The following is a 19,638-nucleotide window of genomic DNA, read 5'->3' as shown; positions in this document are numbered from 1 at the left end:
ATTCTCTCGGTCATTACTGTTGAATCTCATAGACTTTTGGCACCTCAAGCAACATTTTGACAATTGTCTCAGAGGTATCAACTGCCAAGTGATTAAGACAGCAATTAACTATCTAGACATCTTTCTCGATTTTTTCCTATATTTTAAACAGATCATTCCTCCAATTTACAGGTTCATTGTAAAGATATTAATATAACATGGATGCTTTGTTTGTATAGACATTTGAGACAATTGAGTAATTATAAACAGTAGTCTTGATGTTAAAATTTATGTAGGGAGAAACAAAATATAGAAAATAAGAACAAGGACTGAATGAAATCATTGGAAAGGGCAATCTAAACACATGGGTAATATGAAGTCTGTTCCCATAAAGACAGACTATCATGAAATCCACCAAGTTTCAATCTGTTCCCTTTTCATTACACTCTCACACACCCAAAAAAAAAAAAAAATTGAAGAATAAAAAAGCATCCAGCTCTAAAATAAACAACAAATGTGAGTCATTTTTAGTTGGAGTTGCACAAAATGTTCAACATAAGCACGAAAGTGAAAACATAGTTGAGTTTGGCTGGAAGAAATGTGATCTTACTGAGAGGGGTTACTTAAAGGGTTAAGGTAAAATGAACTTAGCTAACACACAACACATTTGCCAGCAAACCAAAATGACATGACATTCAAATGAAAAATAAAACATCAGCACTAAACCTTATACCCTTAGACACTACAGCTTCCATCAGGATGTATATAATAACCAGGCTGAGTAATAAATTGACTACTGCAATGTTTAGATAAACTGGATGAACATGATAAAGCTAAAATGAACCAGAATGCCCCAACACTCTCTAAAGAATGAGACAGGGGAAGACAAAGAGAACACGAACACTCAAACAAGTCTGGAAATGGAAGAGAGCAGACTTTGATAAAGTGGAGCAGTAACTATTTGGACCAACCTGAATTGGTGTCATCACACAAGTAGGGATGGCAAAGTTTTTATTCCCATGCAATCATATTTCCATCTAATCTGCTTAGAGGCTTGTGCTATTAGATAGGAAACCATAACAGGCAGGTAAGGCAGAACAATTACCGAATTTTTTTCAGATTTTAGAAACTTATATTCAGAAGTCTTTCTCTTTTTTTATGTTTGAATTTTATGACCTCGCTACTTAGAGTCATGGAACACCCTGTCAAATTCTGCTTTACCCTTCTAGGCTAATTTCAGGTTTAATCACTGTGCTTTATTCCAAGTCACAGCATTTATAAATCATCCCATTTGATACACTCACTCTGCCAACCCCTCCTGTACTCCAAAACACACCTCCCCATAAGAGCAGTATCATTTTAAAAAAGCATCCGCTTCAAGTTTCTCTTTACAGTCATGAAGTGGCCAAGTTTGGACTTCTTAAGATATGCCTTTATTGCACCATAGCTCCTGACTTACTTGATTTTAGTTGCTAGTGTATTTGCTTGTTCATCTCCTCTTACCTGGGCCTCCCAGGTGCTTTTCTAAGCAAGATCACTCAGCCTAGATTTTCTCCAGGTTAGATTTCAGGAGCCAGTTTGGCTTATGCTGGTAGCATGCCAATTTGCCAGTGAAAGTACAAGTTATGAGAGGCAGCTCTCCTTCAGTACTTTCCCCCACTCCAAACATCAAAAAAACCCAAATTCTCATAATTTCCTGGAAAAGCATCAGAGGTCAAAGTCCTTCCCCACCAAGGACATATGAAATGGCCACAGAACTCACACTGGAGTGACCAAGGAAGTGTGATAATACATACATAATACATACAGGATTTCAGCCTTTGGGTGCTTTTTCTAAGCTAAAACAGACTGTCACAGTGCTTATTACCCTTGTTAATTATTTAATGAAGATTTGGGTAGCATGCCAGAGCGCCCTGAAGTCAGTGAAAAAGTCTTCCCCTGGTGATGGATGACTTCAGAGGAAGCCTTTGGAGAATGTCTGTCTCTGCGGTCAGCCATGACAAAAAGAGTTGGAACCCCAGAGCTGACAGAAACCAGGATGAAGCTCTGGAAGAACAGTCTCGCTTGTTCTGATGCAAACATTGTCACCACAGGTCAGCATCTTCCCCAGACTTGCTGCTATCAGAGCAAAGTATGAAATTCACATGTTCCCAAGTTCTAAAAGCTGATGGAGATCCTCTAGAGATCAACAGAATTAAGAAATCATTGAAAATTACGATCCTTTCAGACAGATTCATTTTACTGCCCATGTATAGTGCCTGCTTACTACAGTCCTGGATCGTACAGTCATTAAAAATGGAGCTACAATTCTTTTATCTTTTGCTAGCCTTGTACTTTGCATTCAAACATGGCAGGAATCAACGCTAGAAAAAGGTAGGGACTTTATTTAATAGAGCTGTGTATTAGCGGGCACTCTGAATGCATTTTTTGCAGCAGGAAACTTGAATATATTTTAATAGGTAACTCTGTATGAAATTCTGTAATAGCATTTCAGAAGATTGTGACACACTCTCAAAAAAACTAGACAGCATTCTAATCCTTCCATCAAACCAGCCAGCAGTTCCTATTTTAAGCCAAGTGAAATAACTATGAAGTACAGGAAATTAATTTTTATCTAGACTAATATTCTCAAAAAAGCGAGCATGGACTTACTAAAATCAGCTGGAGGTCATGTGTATGTTAACACCCTAAATACCCAGAGAGCATAAGGGCAGGTAGGCACTTTTTCTTTACAATTCCCTGATCCCCACGGTTGCTGAAATGCAGGGAAAGGAGGAGTACAGGTAGGGGTTTTCAGACACAGCAGAAATCAGACTGGCTGCTAAGCTGCCTTTTTTTTTTTTGATTCCTAACATATTTTTATTTGTCAGGACAACCCATGGTCATGGATAATAAGCTTCTTGCTAAACAGGAGTCCTGACAAACAATGAGTTCATGGCTTGACCCAACTTAAGCAAGTAGCCTCCAAATGAGAAAAAAATAACATGGACAGTAATGGGGCAATCTTTTTTAAAATCTCATTTTAACATGTTACAGAATTGTCAGTTACTCTTCTGTTATCTAGTTAATAATAAAAAAAAAGGTCTTTAAGGCTGTGTAAAGTGCCTACAAGAAGTGTACTGTAGCACTCAAAAGTCCCACGGCTGAGTCACTTGAATGTCTCCAAGCTACTTTACACACAGCAGTGTTTCCCAGAATCTCCTCTAAGACATACTCCCAGGATGCTCCCAGAGCTTGGATTAAGCAGCCTCAAATTTGTCTTTTATGGTTGCCTGTGACAAGAGAATTCCCCTCTGGCTTTCAGAACCCATCAGGCTTCTATATGTGGAAAAGCTATATATTTGGGTCAAGAATCTACTTTTAATATTAATTAACAGTTTTTTTTACAGGCAGAAAATACAAACCAGCATTTTTTTCTTTGAAATGATGCCTAATGTGAGTTTAATTAGAATCCAGTTTCTTAAAGTACGTATTCCTCTAAGCAGATACTATGGCTTTGTGAAAATGCAGACAGTATCTACCACAGAATATTATTTTTAAACAATTGTTTATTTAAAAAACCAGCATATTAGGCAGTAGCAAACAAGATTATCTGTTCATTCTTTTTATGGTCAACTAAAGTCAAAATGCCTGGTAAAAAAATAAAGAATCCTCTGACAGCTTTTAGCACTCAGCAGATGGAAAGGCATTATTAAGGATGTGACCATTCCCTTATCTCAAACAACAGCCATTTATATTTCTCCCTTCTCATCTTTATTTAATTATTTATTTTTCCACGATGAAATATTTTCACTTTTATTCAGAAACAGCATGAGGCAACGCAGTCCCAAGTTCACATTTAAAGATCTAGTAGAAAGAAGTTCACTGTTTGGTACTCAATTAACACTACGAACACTTGTAAGGACAGTCCGTGAAAATGTCACGGCATGCACTCATGATGGCAGAGGGTTTTTATCAACACAGCACTGAATCTAAGGTTCAGACTTCTGTTTTTCCTCATTTGTATACTCCACACTACAACTGCTCGTCAGCCTCTTCTCATTCAGAGGGACTATCATTCCTCATTCAATGAGTCTATAAATTGTGAAAAATATAAATTACTTCAAATAATGAGAACAAAAAGGCATCTACAGTAGCCTTTAGGTTTTCAGTCAGAAGGAAGTATCTAGAACATTAGATTGGTGTATTCAGGGCAGGAATTGTCCCTTCATCCCACTTATAAATTCTTAAAGATAAATGCAGACTCTCCTTCCCCCTCCATTCCCTTTCTGTCTTCTGGTGTTGTGCCAAAAGGCTCACACACTTGAAAGAATGGAAAAGGATGGCTCTAAGAACTCCCATTCTCCTGACAGAAGTGATCCGAAGAACCTAATATCTTAGGACAACTGAGAATGGATACAAGAAAGAAAAAGCAGGGGATGTATTGGAAGACAATTACCTCTCTTGGATGACAGAATCAGGACCAAGCAATGGAGACCAAGAGCTCAACTTCTAGCCACAGGGCAATCTTTCAGTCAGAAGATACATTACTTTTCTGACATTCAGGTATTTAAGGGATCAAGAAGATGCAATTTTTTAAATTAAAACAGAAAGAGGTTTTAAACACAGATAGGTAACTCCAGGAAACTACATTCACAGGAAAGATCACAAACACAAGCAGTCTTTAAACACTTTAAAAGAACTTAGGAGTTTCAAAAAGCAACTTGTTTGGAAGTCATCTCTCCAGGGAATATATCTTCTGTATAAACCTCTCCACTCAGGTCAATCCTATGGTAGAAATTATGTGACCTGTAAAACAGACCACTGTACTGGAGCTTGGAGACATGGATCTGTTTCATCACCAATAGTGGATACCTCCCAGGTACTTCACCCTCATGTACCTTTTGTATTTACTTAAATATAAAAGTCTTCCCTTTTTCAAAGTAGTTTGAGTCATCTGATACATTTTCAGTGTCACTGCTGTGAGAAAAGCCATGATGTACATATAATGGACATGCAGGTTTTACAGCATACATCAGTTTTTAACTGACTCTTATTGAACTATATGTGTCAGAACATAGTGAAGGTCACTGGTCCACGGCACTGAGTTTGGATTGCAATCAATTCTATTAGTTTTAACATTACAAGATTACAAGATACTTAACTCATAGTTTGTAAAAAACACAGATTAGGTAGATGGAACATGGGGCATCCATGTTTTTCCCAAACAAATTGCTGATTAGGACGCATGATCTCTACTGGTTCAACAAAAAATGCATGTGCGGGACCAGATATGTATGTATGGACCTAAAAAGTAAATGTAATTTGGTCAGATGCAACTGAATCCAATCTCTGACTGCAGCTATACATCTTTACTAAAATGTTTCATGTCCTCCGATGTGCACAGTAATCCCAGGTAAGAGGGAAATTGATTTATACTGCTTTCACAAAGTTAACTGCTTTAATTATTAAATAGCCCTCAACATATGGCAAGGAATTACGGAATGTAAATCAAGAGCTATGTGCTACGAAGTAATCACACAAATGGTTCCCAAATAGCAACATCACTTCCAGAAGGTTAACAGAATCATACCTTCCCGATGTACAGACTATTTCAGAAAACTAGTGCTGACTGACTCTGCAATATAAAGCAAACTATTATTAGGATGACAGTGGTAAACAAACTTCCTTTAGTTTGTGATTAATTTAATTCAAGCATTAACCTGAAAAAACAGACATAAAACTGTGTTTCGAGATTAACCTTGGCATATTAAAGTGTTTTGATTCTTATCATTAAAATTTATTAAACTTTTGACAGTATTAATTCAAAATCTTCTGCTTATGCTTTAATTTAGCAGGCTAGTGAATTGTACAGCAACACAAAACATTATCTGATATATCCTCTATAGCTGCTTTCAGAGACAGATGACTCGTTGAAAAACATTAACGTCAGAAATTTAAATACATGCATATACCATAACGATACAACTGCTTACTTTATTCTACTTTCAAGTTTCCAAAGGGTATTTGAAAAAAACTATCAATCAGCTGACTTTATCGGCCAGTTGTTTAAAATTGGCCAGTGTTTACTATCAGAATTTTATCTTCACTCTCCATTTCTTTTGTCCTGCTTTCCTGCCCTTTCCCCTGTTTCTTGCTCACAGTGTTTTTTCACCTTGTCTTGTATTACCCTAATGCTAGGTTATTGAAAACCAGTGTTATGTTCCACTTCGTATCTGTTGCTTCGAGTCTTTGGAAGGTACTGTTAGATACTAATAGTAGCCACTAATAAGAGCTACTAGTACCAACAATTAATACAGACCAAAACACCGTAAAAAAAAAGCAGATGCAGTGTTAATGTACAAGCAATTATAATGTCCTTCTGCATGATCCTTGTTGATGAAATACCTCTCTCTCTCTCCACACTCCTAATTCTAAAAATTGGACACACTACATTGTGCATTGGAAAGGTTATTGTTAATAATGGTCACAAAATGGTGGCACTCCAAGAAAACAGAAGCAGGAATATGTAGTCAGGAATTCTGCCAGAAGCACCAGATCTATCTCAGACCACTCAACAACACCAACAAAATTGTACTGGCACAAAAGGAAAGCCATACAATCTGTGAGTAGAGAAGGATCTTTGCTTTCTACCTACCCAGGAGGCTGCCTTCACATCATTCTCAACCTCTCCAATCCAGTTTCATTAGACAGGAAATCTTTCAGGCAGCTGGATGTAGGTGACTGTACCTGGGAGGAAGGTAAGGCAAGTCTGGGTTTCATACCACAAAAAAAAAGGGGGCAAAATTAAACAGCTTCATCTACATGGCATGTCTGGTTTGGATCTGGGGAAAGCTATATCTAGATGGAGTGAAATAAATTAACGGAATTTTGGTAAAAGAAGAGGGCATTTTCTAGAAGAAGGTATGAAATAGGTATTTAGAAAGGGAAAAGGCAACTATGAAAACAGAAGAAGAAAAAAGGAAGACTTTTTGCAGTCAGAACATTTCAGAAGGGCAGGGTTTAAAGGTTCCTGGGTCCTTCCTGAGGAGGTGTTGAGCTCTAGGGTACACAGCAGCTTTTCAATTCATTGCCCAACTAATGATGACAAAGTAAACTGGGAACGATTCATGAAATACAGTGCCTCTCCTTTAAAATACTGTCTTTTCCCATATTTAACCCTTTTTCAGGACCCCAGGTCATGATGATAGTGGGAAAATGTCACTAGAGTACCTTTTTGTCTACTAGCCAAGCCCCAGCTTTTGCTGAATGTTAGAAAATCCTAGGTAAAGACCACAAAAAAGGATATGTCCTCTGCATTTTTCCAGACCTTTCCCATTTACCCTAAATCTTCTATTCATCACAGTAGATTGTTGATGAATATTAAGCTCAAGAGTTGTACAACACCATGCATTCTGCTGTCCATAGGCAGCCTAAACCTTTCATCTACACGTGTTTTTATTCAACTGTATCTTCCAGAACTCACATTCTAAAATTAATTTTTTCACAGCAGCCAATGAAGACGGAAAACTTCAGCCATTATTTCAATGTCTTTCTGGTTGTAAGTCACAGAATCTTAGAATACTTCAATTTTAAAAAGACTTTTTGAAGGTACAAAGACAGATGTCCTGAAGACAGATCAGGTTGCCCAGGTCATATTCTGTCAAATTTTGACTGTCTCCACAAAGATGGAGACGCCAGCACTTCTCTGAGCAACCTCTGCGACTGTGTTGAAAATCACCACCATTGGCCTAATAGTTCTGAGCTTGCCTAGTAAAGTTAAGGAGAGGAAAAAAAAGTAGTGGGTTTTTTTTTTTTCATTTTAGATTATGTCTCATAAATAAATATAGTATTGTTACATTGTTTTTACCACAATCAGGCCTTGAATGGAGTAGAAGCCTTTTGTGCTATGCAGAATATAAATGCATAGTAAGAGGTGTCTCTCATGGCAGTTCTTATTTATAGGGTGCTAAAATACAGGAAATGTATTTAAATACATATATGCCATTACAGGCTGCAAGAACTAGGGTTTAAAAACCCCAACCTTTTCTACACAAAGAAGCTGAAGGAATTCTGCATGTCCATTTAATCCCAAGTTTTTAGTTTCCATTGAAAATAGAATGTCAAAAACTTGCCAATGATTTGTCTTAAAAGAAAGTTATGCATGGCTATTTCCTTAAATATTGGTTGTTGTCACATGAGCAGGAATCTACATCGCTAAAACAGTGATGACTACTCATACCACAGTAGGATGTAACTACCATTTTTTCTTAAATCAAACATATTCCTAAGGTCCATTTTTCAAGCTTTGTGAAGAACAGTGTATCCCAAATACTGACTGGATCTTATATATCTAAAACTAAAAATTCAAAGAGTGACAATGCTTTTATTGACTGCTAGTTTAATAGTTCTTCACCAAAACTTTCTTAATACCTTTAGAACCATCAATCATAGAACACCAGGTTGGAAGGGACCTCAAAGATCATCTGGTCCAATCTTTCTTGGCAAAAGCTCAGTCTAGACAAGATGGCCCCACACCCTGTCTAGCCAAATCTTGAAAGTGTCCGATGTTGGAGAATCCACCACTTCCCTGGGGAGATTATTCCAATGGCTGATTGTTCTCACTGTGAAAAATTTTCCTCTTGTGTCCAGTCAGAATGTCCCCAGGATTAACTTGTACCCATTACCCCTCGTCTTTTCCATGTGACTCCTTGTAAAAAGAGAGTCTCCATCTTCTTCATAGCCACCCTTTAAATACTGGAACAGTACGATTTATACAATTAAATAAGAGCAGAGGTTATTATACAATTGAATAAGAGATGTCTATAGCTTCCTTCTTACATTCTTTAGTTAGCACTCTTTCTTTGGTATAGCTTATTAAAGAAAAGATTTGAAGCATAATTTTCTGTGTGTCTCCTGTACAAAGAATATATGAGTATTCCATGGCTACATCATAGCAGCAAACATTAAAGGATTTCCCTGGTGCTGTTTATAAGCACACCTTTTGGTGTAACCCAGAATACTATGAGTTTTGTATTACAGAATGTGTCTTTGTTGCTACAGGATGACTAACTTTTTTTCATTGTAAGCAACATATACATTGATTTCTACACTTTAAATTCACTTTTTGCTTGTTAAAATCCACTACTAAAAATCCATGAAATCCATTAAAATCCCCCAAAGATATCCTTGATGAATTTCTAATGCACTTAAATATTTCTGAAAACGTTTCAGAGTTAGACCACTTAAATAATAATTATATTTCCAATTCAGGTGGCATTACCCAAATTGTATCATTTCACAAGGCTAATAAAAATTTTAGAACTATAATATAGCAGTCCTTTGGTACTTTGCTATTAAAACTAGTCAGCCTGAGCGAGAAGCAGCTCTGTATTTTAGATAGCAAACTCGTTGCAAGATTTATATAACATGGTAAGAGGTCTTAGTGGGAAGCAGTCAACAATATAATACCTTGAATATCAGCAAGGCCACTGCATTTCAACCAGTTTCTAAATAACCCAGAATAAATGTACCACTGAAAAAAGGCGATGTTTGCCTTAGCCCATCAAATCTGGCTGAAAAATTAAACCATCATTTACAATGAGCTCAAATAAGCTCCACAGAAACCTGCAGTATCTGCTTACACGTCTTCCTTGTAGCTAAGATAAAAGTAAGCAAAGCCTTAATTCAGCCTTGGCGTCATCGGCAGTAGTTCTAGCCTTAGAAGCAAATGCTGATACTTTGCCAGGGGGGGAAAAAAAAAAAAAAAAGAAAGAAAGAAAGAACCGAATATACATGTTCAGTGAACTGCGAGATCCTCCCAGACAAGCTCCTTTATAGGCATATGAACTTTACTGTAAAGCTCCTAGATTTTTGTTAACTGTTGTGAAGCATAGCATTTTGCCACCTTGCACAGCGCAACACTTCTCCCGATGGCCATACTCTGGACAGCTGTAACATTAATTTTATTTTATATCTTCATTGTTGATTTATCCACAGACTTTCAATAAATAAATAAATAAGCTTCGTTTAGCTCCTCAGCCACTATCCTGTCCTACATCATTTTTCCTGGTTTGTTCTTCAGTGTCACAACAGTTTCTGAGAATTTTTTACCCTTCCACTTTCCTACTGGTTCATTGCCTAGAATGCTTATAGCTACAGAGTTAGTTCTGTTCTTGGATTTTAGCACCATCTGCATGCCCTGTATAACTAATTAACTGATATTTTCATATTCTTCTCCCTGTTGCTTTTCCACTTTTCACAAGGAATATTTTTTGCCAATATACATTATCCACAACTCTAACTTAAATTAATGAGTTTCTCACCGACGACTCTGAAAGCAATATTATGGCCAGATTCCATGTGACCCTCACAGGTATTCCCAAGAAAGAGCACACAGCAGTTTCCTCTTTTGAATCCCAGCATAACTACATAGATAGCGGGCTTTCAGAAAACGCAAGTGCTGCTCTGAACTGCTCTGCACTAGCACTGGCAGAGAGACATTACCATTTCCAAAAGGTGAAACTGGAGCAGAGAAAGGCTAAGGAAGCAACCACAACTAGGCAGGGAAACTGCACTTTTTCCTTTAAAAACAGTGGTGAAAGCTTTCCTGTAGCATTCTGGAGCAAAAATAGTCGAAGGACCTTCTTTTAGGATACTCTGAATGTGTATTAAGTGTGGTGAGACTGACAAACACCCCTAAGTTTTGAATGCCCAGCTAGGGGACTGCTACAGCTACAAAAAAAAGAAACAATTAAAAACTCTGAATCACAGAGATATATAAATATACTGCCCTATGTTTAACATATTCCAGATTATCAGCATATGATCATGGCCTTGTTTCCTGGCAACTAAAGACATACAACTCTCTGATAAACACACACACACACATATATATAGCTCTACTGATCTGAGGGAGAAAAAAAAACACAAGAGTTTTCTGTGAAAAAATGTTTTTTCCCCTTTAGCTCATATTGGTGAGAACATGATACAACTTTTAATCACAGAGTCTGATACTGTACGTTACTACACCAATTCTATGCAATGATATATCCAGTGCTGCAAAGATCAGTGATCATACCCACAAGTGCTCGCTATCTCTCCGATAGCAATAATCATCAATATTCCTTCTCAGTTCTCTTTGGTTTTTCTGCTCAATTTATTTACAAAATTTTGTGAAAAAAAATGTTTTGGTATAGATATAAGTGAAATGCAATGGAGATTCTTGTTTAAAGCAATCAGAACATCTGAAAGTCACCTTGCAGGAGAGATGGATCCTTCAAAATGGAACCACAGTGGCATTTTGTTTTCACCTACCTACTGTCTGGTCTTCCTCTGTTTTTTTTAATAACCAACATTCACCTCTTTGGTTACAATGAGAATACCATTCCTGAAGCTGATGGGACTGACCACAGTTCGTGGAAAGATCCTCAATTTGTATAAATTTGCATAGCTCTTTTCAATGTCAATATGGCAGTTGAAAATCTGTCCTTCAGGCTATGAAGTCCAGTTCTCTGTCCTTGAAACTTCCCTTTGTAGTTTTTTTCAAGATCTAAATTTTGTATTTTCTAAGTCTTGTATTCAATGATATTTTATAAATTTTGGAGAGTAGAACAGACAGAAGTTCTATAAGTGCTGGAAATGCCCAATTTCAAACATGAAGAAAGCAATGCAGGCTTGAATAGCTTATGGAGATGGTAAGACTACTGAAGTATCCAACATGATAGTAAAATCCTAGCACCATCTCCATGCCTTCTCCCTTCCTTCCTCTTTTTCATCTTTAAAAAGAAGCTACCATTTTGGCAAAATACGTATGGTTTTTTTGCTGATACACCTAATACACAAGAACATCAACATATTAAAAGAGGAGATTGCCTTAATCTATGTTGCTTTTTCCTTTAATCATGTCTGTCCATGGGGTAGAGGAAAGCAGACAGAGGTGACAGATAATTCAATCACTTCCAGGTTTGAACGCAACTGTATCTCAGCTTCACCATTCTGTTGTCTCATTATCTGAAGATCTGATTTCTCTTTTGGTCCCTTGCTTAGTTTTAGTGACCTTTGCTTTGGGAATTTCCTTTTCTATATGCTAATAAAAATCAAAGGATTTATGGAAAAGTGCTACCCTAAGTGTCTTGCAAACATTACAGCAAACAAATAAAAGAAAATACCTTCATGATTCTGAAGAAAATCTTAAACAATCAAACTCGTCATGACTTGTCATTTGCATGGCTGTATTTCATACGAATTAGTGCTAATGACATAGGGAATTTGTTTTGAAACCAAACTTGTAATTTATTCTTATATTTAAAGAGAAATGTCATGGAATGCTTGGGTAAAATAGTTCATGTCAGAACTGAAAGTTCATGCAATCTTGTGCGTAGCATAAAATGAGTACAGAGAAAAATTTATCTCCCCTTGAATACCCTCATGCCTATCCATATCAACACAGCAGGTCAGGGTATTATCTAAGTCATATGAGATGTCTCTGGCTTCAGGGGACAGTACAGTGTCTTCTTTTGCCTGCCCACATCCATTTTGCAGGCTATTGCATCACTATAGTGTTCATACATCATTCAAGGATCCCAGCTACTAGGACAGCCGATAGCCAACAGCCATGGGGACAGAGCTGCATCACCAGTAAAAGTTAAAGCTGCCTTAGGCTATAGAAAATAGCACCCAGTTCTGCAGTGTATTGATGTATCGGTAAAGCATCAAGTTACATACTGCAAGCACTCACAACAAAAATTAAAATTAATTATACAGCTATCCCCAAATTCAAGAACGAATTCCCAAACAGACAATTACTGAGTTGAATTTATATACAGTCTTTGAAGGAGCCTATACGTTTCCATTTTGTTGGTCAATAACTAGCTAAAATGCCAGTGTTGAGAAAACGCTTTCCATTATTACAAATATTTTTGAGATTAAGACTTCTTTAAGCTGAATTTTTGCTGTAAGACATCTCTGAAAATGTCTTCCACAACAGGTGGGAGTGGGCTGGTGAAAAACTCTTGCTTTCAGAGACTTTAAAAGAATCCGTCTCAGACCCCGGACTATTCCTGTTGTAGCATGTTAGGCCAGATTGTGATCTCAGTCAGGATAATGCAAGCTGCTATGCCAAAGTATATGCTCTACTGGTTTCAACTGAATTATTTCAGATCCATATAAATGCAAGTGGAACAGAACTCAGACTAGTATATTAAATTAATGACATGTGGCATGATCAAAATGCAGTAGTCTATGCAAAAACACTTTTAGAAACTATCAAGACTCACTAGGCACATAGTGTTTAAAAAAAAGATCAATGATTTCCATTTTTCTTTTCAGAGTACAGGTTAATAGAGAAAAAGAAATAAAATGCTACAAAATTCCTGAAATATGAAACTCCATAATTACTAAGCATTATGTAGAAAAGCATTGTTTGTTATATTTCATATCATGGATTATCACAACTGGCTTTTACAAGTGTTCTTTTAAATAATAAGAATCCATCCATCCACAACTCAAGTATTCTTGCGGATTAACATTTATGCATCATGAATCATCACGGTTTAATATGCATGACACAGTTTCATTCCACACATGTTCTGCATGGGTTGATTGCCATGTATGCCAATACCAAACAGATGTTAATTCTTTAATTTTTATGCTCCCAAAGTATATTTTAATTACCTAGGAAGCTTAGCAAAGAAAAAGAGGAAGGTATTTTGAAGTAGATTTAATGGAAAATCTAAAATAAAAATCCATTAGAAAAATAATTTTTAAAAGTCATGTTGTCAACAATATAAATTTTAAAAAGAATACCTCATATGCGAAGGAACTGCAAACTCCTGTCATTAAATGGCACGTTTCTTTTTGTAAACAAGAAAACAATTTTTCATTCTTTTTCTAATAAAAAACATTATTTTAAAAGCCCTGCCAATTAAACACAAGCTTTGTGATATGAAATGTTTCTGCAAGTCATCTGCAAGGCATTGTATGTTTATACAATGTCTAAATTCTTGAGTTCAGGTATTTAGCAAAGAAATCAAATCTACATGTAAAACATCACTATATAAATTCTCACATCAACAGTGCTGTGTGTCTCATTTTATGGATCATCTAAATGAAAAAAGTCCTTAAATATTTTATATTTCACAAGTCTCCGCTGTACAGAGGCCAGCAATGGAAATGAAAAGATATCCCAGCTTAGGATTAATATATAACGAGAAAGCTGTTGCCAGCCAGCGCCAGCTCCCGCTTTATGCTGTGTCAGTCAGATGCAAGTCAGGATTCTCCAGAACCAGAACAGCAGCAGAGCCACAGGTCAGAATGGAAGAGTGTTGGCTAAAAACTGAGCGCTTTAACCGGTTCCTAGTTTGATCAGAGTTGTTAGAGTAATTTCCATGGAAGGTAGAGCAGGTCTCTAGCTTTGGGCCTGATCTTACTGAAATCAACAGGAACAGGAATGGCTCCCAGGAATTTTGCACTAGAATTAGTTTTAGCAAGCTGAAACAGTCTCCAGGTTGAAAATTACAATTACAAAACCATTATGAAGAATAATAATAGTAACAGTGTTACATTAGATACATAAATGTTTGTGTTAGATAGTATAAATAGCAGATAAACAATAATAGTAGATAAAATTGTATCAAAAACAGAACATCCTGCCCCTCCCCATAACAGAGATCTTTTTGCACAGTAATACTTCCAACACCAAACAAATTATTTAAATTTCTTGCTTACATACTTACATGACCTGGCATGCAGCTTTAAAATGAAAATGTGAGCTGACATTTTGAAAAATAACTGACAGTCATGGCACAAGAGTGCAGTGACCTCTGTCCTCCAATATTCCCTTTTTTTCTTCTTTTTTCAAATGCCCAAATACATGCAGGGTACCCAGAAACAAAACGCTAATTACCAGTGAAAACCTAATTCCAAGGAAGTCAAAAATACGTTGAATTTACTGGGACGAGGAATGAATCTCAAATGTAGAGTTTACACACGGCACACAAAACACTTGTGCAGATTTCTGAAAACATACACTCATCGCATTGCAGGGAATCAAGCCTGCATTCCTCGCTCAACCAAAATTCCCTGACTGGAATAACAGCTTTAGATGCTATTTTTGTTCTCATTCTGTTTTACTATGTTAAATCACCAGGGTTTTTTTTTTTCTTTTTACTTAAGATAAATGTGTGAAAGTGCCTCCTTTCCATTCATAGATGTTATCTTCCTCAAACTTCAAATGATTCAGCTGGGTGAATATAGAGTTATAAATAATTTATCAAGATACATACCAGTTGTCAGGAAAGGAAAAAACCCTGAAGGAAGAATATCACTGCATAAAATCTGAACATTAAAACTGATTTTTTAAAATCAATCTTTAATTGTTTTTATTACCTCCTAATCCAGGTCTGAGGCGATTATCATAACCATCCAGAAGTCTGTCTAGAATTCTTGTAAAGATGGTGATGTTATTCTTAGCTTCGTCTTCCAGGGAGTCAGCCAGCACTGATCTAAATGGACATTTTACATTTTAGAGAGTGCTAGGTATGTTTTGATGTACACTCAACACGCAGTTTTTGCAGGCCAGCCTTGAATATTTAACTCACTGCCGGCTAACAGGAAGGGTGTAGTTAAGAGTAGAACGAATACACAATTTATACACAACACATTCAAATACATAAGAGTCAATGGTATACTATTTAACATTTCCAGGTAGTCATTTTCCAGTAGCCTCTACTTCTAGTCAACACTGCAGCACCGTGAGTGCTACCTCAAGCTCCACTAACAATTTGGCTGTGCAGGTGCAAAAGCCTGAAAGAGCTTCCCGGGCCTCGATGGCACGTCACTCCCGGACTGACAAACCCGGGTTCCCTCACACAAAACTGTCTCCTCCTGGCTCTATCCTATCTGTCTTCACCTAAGTATACTCTGGATAAATCCTGTGGATATGCTTCCACCCAATGGTCATGTAACGTACATGGCCAGAAGAACTAACATGAGGGAAAACTCCAGCGATCATGCTCAGGGAGTCCTCTGATGTCAGCAGTCGGTGGGTGGGAACAACGATGCTGACTAGCAAGCTGCAGGATAGCCTTCATGTTTCTAAAATGCTGTTTTGTTACAAAAAGCACCATCTGATGCTCCACTAGGTGCAGACAAACCTTATAAAAGTTGGGCAGAAAAAATTCATAAATGAAATGTCAAGAAGAATCTATAGATTATCGATGGTTTCAAACTTCCCCGATGAAGAAAGAGATGTTACAGCCTTTATGGGTCATACCTCTGTGGAAAACACTAGGGGCTGGAACATGGATCTGCTGCCCAGCCAGCTGCGGTGCCAAACAGTCCTCCCGGATACCCGGGCACCCAGACCAAAGGGTTTGTTGCACTAGGGAAACATTCCCATGCAAGAAAGCCTTACGCATGCAAAATGTTAACTGTGCCAACAATTTTAAGTACTATGCATGTGAAATGCATGAGGTCATCAGTCTTACCTACTTAATACCAGAATATTAGTATCCAGGAAGTAAAGCATCATATGCCACATGCATTATCATTTATACTTTTTTCAGCCATCTAAATTTTTAACTCGAAATGTTTGGGTGTTTATCATCTCTAAATGAACTACCGATCAAGACGTTCTGAATGACTAATTATGCCATAAAAACGAGCATGTTTTCTTCCTCCTCCAAACCGAAAGTAGGTTTGGGTGACATTTTCTTTAAAGCAAGCTATAAAATTATTAGAGACAGGTCTTTATGTTGGTCCCCAATTCAACAGCATGGAGGAAGTATTTAAATGTAAATCATTGCAGTCTGTGCTTTCCATTACACAAACCATAGAATCGACCAAAATCATATAACTCATAAAGCACATACCAAAATGTCATGTGTGATTTTACTGACGTGTGAGTTTTTTCTTAATTATAATTACCAGATGGTTCATTTTTTATATTAAAAATGCATTCCTGTGCTGTAAGCCTCTGCATTTTTTAAGCTTCTTTTTGAGATGTAACAGTTTTTTTAAGTCAAGATAACACTAAAAAATTAGATCACACAATTCTATCAAATTAGGGTCGAATCCTGCAAACTTTACTCGGGCGTAAACTCCTTAATTACACATGTAGTCCCTCTGACGTCAGTGAGATTACTCACTTGAGTAGGGTTTGCAGAATCTGGCCCACTGTGACTCAACTAATACTGCACCATAGTTAGGCATAAAGTGAAACAGGAAACATAGTTTCAGGAAACATTTTTTTCACCAGGAAATAGGCAAAAATAAATGCAGACTTTTTAAATCATAGGGAAGTTGCATTATGTAGCTTACAACCCTTACCTTATTAGGGCACGACCTACTGCAGTCATAACCAAAGCAAGTAAACTGAACTTACAAACTACAATTAAGCTGGGTTAATTAAATTAATTGCATGTTTAGGGACTGTGGGCAACACAAAACTATTACATGATTAAAATCACTTGCTCTTATGCTGTCACTTTAGAAATGGAGAACTTTAAATGACATGAGAAAAGTTGATTAATAAATGAGGCTATTTTTTTTTATTTTATATGATTGTGAAGTTGTATGCTATCTCCACCTAGAGGTTTAAAGCTTAAGTATTATTTTGAATTCTGTTATGCTAACCAAAAAAAGGCCAAAAAAAAAAAAAAGGCATGCCTGTATTAAAAAATATGTGAGCATTATTTTAGAGACACTGATTTGCTATCTGACTTCATGAAAATCTATTTCTCCATCTTAACTGTTCTGTATGGTACAGAATCACAGTGATACAGTAACTCCAATAAATCTTTAAGATCCAATAAGGCATTTAAAGGAATTATTTTTTTAAATGGTGAAATAAAGCATCAATTCACAAACTGTTTAAGGAGAAGAGATTAGGCTCATATGGTCCCTAGACTACCTTCTCCTGCTGCATTTGCTCTGGAAACTATGTAATACTGCATTCAAACAGCTAAGATCTTTTTATTACATTACTACATAGTATACTTTTATAACCTCCCACACAAGCGTACCCTCAGCAGATCGTAACAGGCATGTTTGAGCTGAACAACAAAATTAAACATCCTCTCACCTTGTTGGTAGCCACACCAATAAAACGAGAAGAACCAACTGCATCTTGGAGAGTGCCAGCTTCCTCTTCATCGCTGCTCTTCGCAAAACCTAACCGTGCAAGAAAAACACAAACCCACTTTCAGCTACAGTCAATCTCCGCCAAGCAGTGCTTTCAACTTAACCCGAGGAAAAATATGTCACTTCAGTGGAGAAAGGAAACCACCGGATTTCTGCAGCACTTTTCACTACTAGCAACTTATTGTATCTCCATCTTTCCCAACGATCCTGCTCTGTGCAAAGAGGCAACGTATGATCAAAAGTGGCATGCGAGCAGACGCATCAGATGCTTCCCTTTTCCGTAAGCTGAGCGCCCCAAGACGAAAAGGAACAAAAGGGAAAAAAAAAAAAATCAAAAAACGTATGTATAAAAAGACCGGGGTTTAACCATTCCTCGCCTCACCACGGCACACCGCAGCCGGGGGGGGCGGGCGGGCGGGCGGCGGGGGCGGGGGGGGGGAGGGGGAGGGAAGTCATGCCATTCGCGGGGGCTCGGTGCGGGGACCGCGGGCGAGCCGCCCCCGCCGCCGCCGGGCGCCCAACACGTTTGACAGCTGCTCGGCAAAACGCCGGCGACAGCCGCCGCCGCGGGGGGCGTGGGGCGGGCAGCCCCCGCAGGGCGACAAGTTGCGGACGGCAGCAGAGCCCCGCCACGGGCAGGCGCTGCCCACGGCCGTGGGGAACCACGCCGCGGCCGCCGGGGGCGACGCCGCCGGCCCGCGCTGCCCGCGGCGGGCGGGGACCCCCGGGGACCCTACCTGGGACCAGCGGGCGGCCGGGGCGGGGAGGGGGGGCAGGGAGGTCGCCGACGGCGAGCGGGGCAGGAGGCGGCGGGGAGCGCGGGGCGGCGGCGGCGAGCGCGGCCGGGACGGAGCTGCTTCCCGAGCGGCGGGCGCGCGCGCGTGCCTGGGCGCGCGGGGGGCGGCGGGCAGCGCGCGTGCCGGTGCGCGGAGGCGGGCGGGGGCGCGCGTGCCGGCTCCGCGGGCGCGGGGCTGCCCGGCGGGGGCGGAGGCGGAGTGCCCGTGAGATGCGAGTCAGCCGGCCGAACGGCGGCCCCGGCCTCACCGCCGGCGCGGAGCGGGCGGGCGGGCGCGGTGACTTCGCCGGCGCGCGAGCGGCGAAGCGGGCGAGAAGCCGCCCCCCAGAGCCAGAAACCGCATTTCCCGTGGCCCGTCTCAGCCTCTCTGTCACCTCCTGCAAGTGCGCGCGCGACTGGGCGCAACCCCTCCGCGGGGGGGGAGAAGGGCCGGTAGCCGGCTCCCACCCTCGCGCTGGGGCTGCCTCATTAGCATTCGTTTCCCCGCTTGCCCATTGGCACAGTCTAATTGTAATGCGGAGAGAAGAAAAGTCCGTCACTTAAAGTGAGCCCAGGGTGCAGGCGGACAAGAAAACAAACCTTCCTGCTTTCCGCTCAGATTGCGTTAGGGGCGGTTGTATTGGTCTTCTAAAGCGCGTTGCCCTCCTTTCTCATCCCCCGTCCTGCTTTGGCAGTGACTGGACCGCTGTTAGGGTTCATTCCCATCGATTTTAGGTTTTTCCAGCGCAAGTAGATCAGGACGG

At 39.3% G+C, this 19,638-nt stretch overlaps 1 protein-coding gene across 1 annotated transcript in view; it reads right to left on the bottom strand.

Annotated features, from left to right (window-relative positions):
- GABRA2 (gamma-aminobutyric acid type A receptor subunit alpha2) overlaps positions 1–18,994 on the bottom strand; it is a gene marked incomplete at its 3' end in the record, with an annotated part of 59,201 nt that extends 40,207 nt beyond the window's left edge. Inside the window, exons 1-2 of the mRNA XM_081999160.1 lie at positions 18,041–18,994; positions 15,346–15,461 (exon numbers count right to left, since the gene is read on the bottom strand). Coding sequence (XP_081855286.1) covers positions 15,346–15,461; positions 18,041–18,111 — 187 coding nt within the window. The 5' untranslated portion in view covers positions 18,112–18,994. The remainder of the gene's footprint in view (positions 1–15,345; positions 15,462–18,040) is intronic.
- Between the last annotated feature and the right edge of the window lie 644 nt (positions 18,995–19,638).

Source organism: Phaethon aethereus (genome assembly GCF_964289735.1).
Source record: "Phaethon aethereus genome assembly, chromosome: 4".
Classification (NCBI taxonomy): domain Eukaryota; kingdom Metazoa; phylum Chordata; class Aves; order Phaethontiformes; family Phaethontidae; genus Phaethon; species Phaethon aethereus.
Note: the sequence above shows the minus strand (reverse complement) of the source record. Positions and strands in the feature narration are given on the sequence as shown.